The sequence below is a fragment of the Octopus bimaculoides genome, chromosome 6, assembly GCF_001194135.2.
Source record: "Octopus bimaculoides isolate UCB-OBI-ISO-001 chromosome 6, ASM119413v2, whole genome shotgun sequence".
Classification (NCBI taxonomy): Eukaryota; Metazoa; Mollusca; class Cephalopoda; order Octopoda; family Octopodidae; genus Octopus; species Octopus bimaculoides.
The window spans coordinates 60,500,927-60,509,466 of record NC_068986.1 but is presented as its reverse complement, the minus strand read 5'-3'; the positions used below and the strand labels follow the sequence as shown (position 1 = coordinate 60,509,466).

At 32.0% G+C, this 8,540-nt stretch overlaps 1 protein-coding gene across 3 annotated transcripts in view; it reads left to right on the top strand.

The window, feature by feature from the left end:
• The window catches only part of LOC106881399 (isoamyl acetate-hydrolyzing esterase 1 homolog), a 202,339-nt gene extending 193,934 nt beyond the window's left edge, over window positions 1-8,405 (top strand). For 2 of the 3 annotated variants that reach the window (XM_052968750.1, XM_052968747.1), the window contains exon 6: window positions 8,187-8,405. In XM_052968750.1, the coding sequence (XP_052824710.1) occupies window positions 8,187-8,363 (177 nt within the window). In that variant the 3' untranslated portion in view covers window positions 8,364-8,405. The remainder of the gene's footprint in view (window positions 1-8,186) is intronic. The other variant, XR_008264422.1, reaches the window with a different exon arrangement.
• The last annotated feature ends 135 nt before the right edge of the window (window positions 8,406-8,540 follow it).

The window sequence follows — 8,540 nt, the reverse complement described above, 5'->3', positions numbered from 1 at the left end:
ACGATGATGATGATGATGATGATGATGATGATGATGATATATATATATATATATATATATATATATATATTTATAAATTTAATCACAATATATGGATTCAACTAACCCAGTGGTACTCATAAAAGAGCTCCTTAATATATCATTCCGCAAAACATAGACTATATAGTACAATACAAGGGAAAACCATTTATTTTATTACTAGCTGGCCCCATGCTCTCAAAAATGATGGCTAATTGTAGTATTTTATATATAAATATGGATGGTAAACCAAATTAGTACACTAATTTTTTTTTGAGATGTGACATCAACCATTGTTTTTTACTGAAAGAACGCTGATTCACACATACAAACATTCACATACTTCCCTTGTACATGCACACACATACTCACATAGAGCTGAAAAGCTGTTTGATTTTTTTGTCAGTGTTGAATATTCACCATCCCACTTCCATCACACACACACACAAACATTCACATACCTCCCTTATATACAATATCTTAAAATATTAACTTTGCATTCTTGAAACAAAATGTTGTGGGAATATTATTTAACATGGACATATGTATATAAACTCATCCACAACCATATATACATTTGCAAAAGGAATGGTAGAATATAATAAAAAAAATCATAAATGCATTCATAGCTATATATACATAAAGAGCTGTATGAGCATACAGACAATCTGCAAAATGAAATATAATACTTAAGAAATAATGTATATTTTTATATTCACAAATATGTGTAAGTATTTGTATACATACACACACACACACAAAACACTGATAACATATGCAGGGCAGTGTATTGAAGTGCTTTCAGCTATGACATTAGTTCCAATTAGTTACATGTAATATATTTAATTTGGCAACATTGTCGAGGAAGGAGGAGTAATTAACATACATGACAGGTGGTAGGGGAGGGGAGGCGAAAGTAGACAACTGTTGGGTATTTTCAAAATTGAGAGAGTTGGAAGGAAGGGTGTTACATATGTAATAAGACGTCTATGCAAAATGTAAAATTGAAAATAAAAAAAATAACGAGTATAAACCTATGCTTATATTCACATGTATATGCACTTGCAAAAATGTATATCTCTATTCATATACATATATCGAGCAGCATCAGACAAGAGTAGGAAAAAATTTTCTGTTGGAACCACTATACTTCTTAGTAAATCATTGATGATCTGAGCATGACTGTGACAGTTAGAGCTGATTTGAGTGGCAAACAGTTTATTAAGAACATTTTTTGAGGATTTTTACTGATCAGTAAGTGCATTAACACTTCCAGTTATGGTGTCTAGGTGATGAGACGTTGAACGTACAGCTCTGGGTGCCGAATTAAATAATCTACTTCTGACGAAAAGATGAGCTCAAGGGAACAAAAATCCCAATCCAAATCAGTGGTTCCCAGTATAAAATCGGACCTAATAGTGTGATGGACACAGATTTACCAGGAGACACAATCAGTGATTCGAAGTCGGCAGACACCATGTTGATCTCGAATTATATCAAAGAATTCATTCAATCACAAACAGTGGAAATCCTCAACTCATTTGCCTCTGTAAAAGCTGATTTGGAACAACTGAACATTCAATCGAAATGGAACAAGCCATTGATTTTAACAACATAGCGGAAACACAAAGTAAGTTTGATGATAAATTCATGGAGTTTGAACTTTACTCTCACAGATCAAACATCCTCATCTGTGGAATGAAACATATTGGCAATAATGAATCTCCAAGCCATCTTGAACTGTTTATTTTTGCTCTTAAAATTGATGAGAACAAAGCCAAAGAGATGTTGCTTGCAAACATGCACTGTCTACCTCAAAGAAAAACAGAGCTGGATAAGCCAGATCCAATCATAGTCAAGTTTGTCAGTGTAAGTGATTGAAATTTTTTACTGGTCTTTTTTACTACTCATAAATCCTTCAAAGTTCTATCAGAGAGGAAAGTTGGAATTCACAACAACCTCCCACAAGTTCTGAAACAATTTAGAGCCAAACTGGTACATCAAGACTGTTACCTCAGAAATACCTACCCTGTCCAGACAAGCATTTTCGAGAAAGGCATCACACTATCTCTACAATTCCAAAGAAGCATAGATCACCCATGGAAAACTGTTGGAATTGAGGAAATAAACAAATAAAAATATGTGCCACGGATATCAACTTGGATTTCCATTTGTATTTTTTCTTGCTGAAAAAAGGTGGGAAACCTACTTTGTTTTTTTCTTCTTCTTCACTGGGTATAATTGCTGTGCTTTTGGGATTTTGAGGAAGTGAAGAGGTTTATTTGTGTTAAAATATTTGTTTGGAACTCTGAATTTCTGTTGAGATTTTAAAAAACTGTTATATATCCTAAATGGATGACTTGAATATACCTATATGTTCAGTCAACTGTAGGGGCCTTAATGATTATGCAAAAAGAAATGTTGTTTTGCATTTTTTGAGAGCCAAAGAATATAAAATCTATTTATTGCAAGATGCCCATTTTTATGAAAGAAAAAGAACTTTTTATGAGAAATGAATGGGGTTCTGAAGTGCTATTTAATAGTTATAATGGGCAGTCAAGGGGAGTTGCCATTTTGTTTTCTAATGATATTGGTTATAAGGTACGTGACAGTTTCAGGGATGGCAAGGGCAATCTTCTGATATTGAATATTACTATTTGTGAGAAAAAAATAACTTTAGTCAACTTCTATGGCTCAAATGCAGATGAACCAGTGTTTTATGCTGTGGTGATGGATAAAATCAAAGTCTTTGGAAACTCACATTGTATTATAGCTGGGGATTTTAATCTTTGTCTACAGCAGTCTTTAGATACTTTTAACTATCAATATATAAACAACCTTAATGCTAGAAAGCAAGTGATTGATATGATAGGGGACCTCGACCTTGTAGATGTTGGAGAGATCATAACCCAGAAATACAGGGCTATACATGGAGACATCCAAATCCTATTAGACAAGCAAGGCTAGATTTCTTTCTGGTGTCGCAGAATTTATATTCATTTATTTACCAGTCATCTATAAATGTTGGGTACAAATCAGTTCGTTCTCTTGTCGACATCAAAATAAAATTTCTCGAGAAAGATGACCATAAAAGCACATATTGGAAATCTGATAACTCGCTTTCAAGAGATCCAAAATATGTTTCATCTGTTTAGGAAACTATTTGCAGCATTGTCAAGCAATATACCCACCTCTTTGGAACATAGAGATATTAGTACAGTTAATTTGTCTCAGATTGAATTTGTTGTAAATGATCAATTATTTTTGGAAACTCTATTAATGAAAATTAGAGGAAAATCTATTTCATATTCTTCATTTTAAAACAAATTTAGAGTCAAAATGGAGATTCATAAAGCAAAAATGGGTAGGGGAGCATTATTAGTCGCACAAGGGCCAAAATGAAGGGGAGAAGGTTAGCCATTATTTTTACAATCTAGAAAATAGGAATTTTGTAAGTAAAGGCATGTCCCAGTTAGAGTTGGATGATGGGTCTACTGTAGAAAGTACAAATGATATTGTTCTTGAAGTAACGTCATTTTATGAAGGATTATCTTCTTTCAAGGAACGTGTTGAAAGATTGTGACCTTGATGAACTTTTTTCTGAAGGGGATTTGTATAGGCTTAGTAAGGGAGATTCTGATTCATTGGAAGTCCCAGTGGCTCATGACGAACTTTTGAAATGTTTGAAAAAGGCAAAGGACAATAAAAGTCCAGGATCAAATGGATTCACTTATGAGTTCTATAAATTCTTTTGGGAAGATTTATCTCCATTCCTGTTGAGGTCATTCAATTATAGCTTTGCTAATGGTTATCTGTCAGTGACACAGAAGCAAGGTATCATTATTTGTATTCCAAAAGGAGATAAGTCCAAGCATTTCTCGAAGAACTGGAGACCTAGTTCACTTCTCAATACTGCCTATAAACTTCTTTCATCTGTTATTGCTGAGAAGTTCAAAAGTATTCTCCCAAAGTTGGTCTGTACTGATCAAACAGGATTCATGTCTAACAGATACATTGGTGATAACATAAGACTGGTATACGATTTGATGAATTACACAGAACCCAATGATATACTGGGAATGTTGTTTTTAATTGATTTCAAGAAGGCATTTGGTTCTGTTTCATGGTCATTTATAAACAAGGCATTATCATTTCATTTTTTGGCTTTGGTGAGGACATCCATAAGTGGTTCAATATTCTTTACAATGATGCTAGATCTTGTTTGAGTATTAATGGTACATTTCTCCTTGATTTCCTATTGAGGAGGGCTGTAAGCAGGGTGATCCTCTCTCTCCATATATTTTCATCCTCTGTGTCAAGGTCCTGGCTGGTCTTATAAGAAAGAACAATGATATTAAGGGAATTACAGTTGACAATGGGGAGTATTTGTTGATGCAGTATGCAGATGATACAGAGTTCATTTTAGATGGTTCGCAAAAGTCTTTCAAAGCTACAGTTGACACTTTGAATTTTCTCGTTGATATATCCAGACTTAAAATTAACTATGATAAGTTTCAGGTGATGTGGATAGGTGCAAGAAGCGATAGCCCAGTCAGATACTTACCTTGTTTAAACATACAATGGAACCCAGATTATTTCAAGCTTCTGGGTGTAATATTTTCAACAGATTTATGTTATAGCTAAAAAGAATTTTGAAAATAGATTATTTGAGATCAATAGAAGAATCACACCACCTGGTAGAATTGCTGTTATAAAGTCATTGCTCATTTCAAAATTGAATTATCTCTTCCTTACCCTCCCAAATCCACCTGGCAAATTTCTTCAAGAATTAAACAAAATGTTATTTAAATTTCTCTGGAGTGGAAAACCCGATAAGATCAAGAGAGTTGTTGCTGTTAAAGGGGGCAGACTTGGTATGGTGGAAGCTTCTGCTTATGTCAGTTCTTTAAAGTTATCGTGAATGAATAAGCTGTTGGATGTTAATTATAAATTCAAATGGAAACATTTGTGCTATACCTCCTCCCCAAAACTGCAAAGTTTAGTTGTATTTGGTAACATTTTTCCAAATAAACTCTCCAAGGATATTAAGAATGATTTTTGGCATGATTGTATCTCTGCTTTTGATAAGTTTACAAATAAGACAGAGCCTAGTTCATTTGATGAATTCATAACAGAACCAATCTATCATAATAAGCACTTAAAAATTGGTAAAGAGGTAATCTTTTGTTGTGAGAGGGGTGTTAGTCAGATTCGTGATTTTATCAACTTAGATGGATCATATCGTACCCTTGAAGAATTCCAGAGTACTTTTGAACTTGATATCAATTTTCTTTATTATAATGGTCTTATCATGGCTATTAAAAGCTACCAAACAAGGTTAAAAATAAGCAAACCTACTTCTTTTCAACAATTAGATGATAATGCTGCTGTTCGAAAACTCATGTCTGTTGAGATAGGAGCTAAGTGTTATTATTATATTTTTAGCGCATCTGATATTTGTTCAAAATTCCAACATAAATGGGAAGAGTATGTGAACTAAAATAGGAAAATATATTTGTACAACCTATAAAGACGGCAAGGGATACTAAATTGTGATGGTTTCAGTTTACAATTATACATAGTATTTTAACAACTAAATCTCTCCTTTTTAAGATCAGATTAGCTGAAAACAACTTCTGCACTTTTTGTCAATGTGAAGTTGAGACAATAACACACCTTTTTTGGTATTGTGAACATGCACAAGCTTTTTGGCAACACTTTCTTATATTGCTGTATGGAAAATGCTTGCATGTTCACAACATGAACTTTGACCTACAGCTTATTGTGTTTGGGTTGAGAAAGAATATACATACTGAAGGTGTTTTTGACTTACTATTATTGTTAGCTAAATTTTTTTTATATATAAGTAAAGTATTAAAAACTACTCTTAGCTTCAAACATTTTAGACACTTTTTACATGATAGGTATCTTATTGAAAAGAACATATCTTTTAATAAAAGTGAGCAAGATATTTTTATAAAAAGCGGATGCTCTACCATGATTTTGCAAATGTTAAGTAATCCTTTTCGTGTTGTAACTTCTTGCCTCTTCATAATCATATTACTAGTTTTAACTACATGGAACCCCAAGAACTTATTGTAATTGTCTGAAAATTTTAGGAGCGATTGGTGAGTGAATGTGTTGTAGTTTGTAGTCCTGACTTCTTTTTTGTTTTTTAAAAAAGTCCTGTTTTCTACTTCTTCATCTACATCTTATAACAACTTTGTACAAGATTTCACAGTCCCCTGGCTGTGCTGTCTTCAACTGTAACAAGAACAGGAAATAAATTTTTAATTATAAAAAAAATAAGTACATTAACAATTTTTTGTCATCAGCTGTGTTTGCACTAAGCATGTCAACATATTTTCGGCATGTAGATTGAGATGGCAGTGGCATATCGATAGAATAAAAAAGACTTCTCAAACTTGGATTAGTGAGTTTATGCAAAGGAATGTTGGCCTCAAGAAATGCTTTGGTCACCATTGCACCCCAAGATTTATTGTTTTTGGTAAATGAAAATGATTTGATAGGTAGCTGTTCACTTTTAGTAGTCTATTTAAGATGATTTTTGCTCATTCTATGGGACTCAAGAAAATGCCTTTTGTTGCATTTGACATCAACAAGGCACAGTCTACAGTGTAACTGGTTACTGTGAGTCTACAAGTTCTTTTGAGAATTTATCTGTAAATTTTTTTGCCGCATGACTTCTTTTCAGCTTTGGCATCTAAGTTAAAAATAAGAAAATCCTAATAATCAAACTTAAAATTACTTAAAACAAGAAAAAGCAGCTCAATAAGGTAGTGACAAATGACTCTACAATCGACTTCAAAAAGATCCAGCAACACAACAGTGAGAGAAAATGATTCAGTTCAATTAACCTTGGATAAAAATTTACATGATAGTTAAGAACAAAATGATACATAAAAAATATATATCGAAATATTATTAAGAAACAGCTAGCATACTGTACATTTACATATAGTGAAAAGAATGGCAAAAAGTACTTACTTCGGATGGTAAATTTAAAATTCCTAAATAACATGTGCAAAGAATTAAAACTGTAAGTAAATACATTTACAATTGGATGGTAGTAAATAACTCTATTCTTGAAGAGGCCTGATTCATGAATGGGACAAAAATATGCAAATAATATTAGTAGTTGGTATCGATTACCAATAACTAATATTGGTAAAAGTACCTTGAAGATGGAAGTTTGTCTTACAGAAAAATTATACAGACATGCTAGACATTTGGTTGTATTCAAATGACTGAATGCACATGATGTCAAATAATTTTTAATATCAAAGAGTAAGACAAGTCATAGGAAGTGCTAAAAATAGCTCCAACGTGGTAGTCCAATACAACAGTTCTACTAAAAACTAGCAGAAATATATATCAAATTTAGGTTTAATCAATACATGAAAATATATATCAGCGATATTTTCTTTTTTTCAGTAGCTAGTCAAAAAAAATTTTTCTTTCTAATAAAATTATATTTTTTTAAACCTTATTTCAACCTTATTGCACAATTTTAACTTCAAATTCAAAAGTGATTAATTACAATAATTAATCATTAAAAAAAAAGTCTTTAACCTTGAAATGAACATTTTTATAAATTTTAACTTTTTAGCAAAAAATTGCCTTACTTATCACTATCACCAAAAAATAATTATATTGATTTAAAGTTTTCATTACAACATAAGCTCATCTATTGTGCAAGTTAACTTGGACAGTAGATGTAATTTACTATGTCTGAAATATGCCTCACACTTACAACTGGAAAGTTGAGCAACATTTAGTTTTCATGTTTAATGCATATCTCTAACTTATAAGCTTTAAAAAAAAATTTAGTAAAAATACATATTTTACTTCAATAAATACATTATATGTAAAGTTTGATGGGGAAAATACAAACTCCTCACCAGTTCTTTGGCTATAGTCTTGGTTTTTATTTCCCATAGTATATCAATTTGAGAAATCTACAACCTCCAACATTTACTTAATGAAAATACTTTACTTTTCTCAATTTGAAATATTCAAAGATAAATAAATAAAAACAAAATGTAGGGAAAAAAAGACCCATAGATCCAAAATCCTCCTCCTGATTTTCTATATTACTTGTATGGATGTATAAAAAATGTAAAATATTTATTTTCTGTTTTATTTAGAACTGGAAAGAAATGCTGAATGATGGACTTCATTTATCAAACAAAGGTTCCTGTTTTCTGTTCTCTCTGTTACTCCCTTTGGTAGAGGAACTGACAAAGAATTTGCCATTTATACTCCCTTACTGGGCAGATGTTGACCCAAACAACCTTGAGATGTTACTTGATGGTATTAAATAAAGTTGTACCACAGGCATTTAACTACAGTTATTACTGAAGGAATTTGGGGATCTTTTTATTTTTGTTATTTGTGCCCATTTTGGGGATTCCAAGCTACTTTATGTCTTTCATTCTTTTCATTCTTTCCTTTTTATACACATCTCTTTCACTCTTTCTTGAATTGTGCGTGTATATATA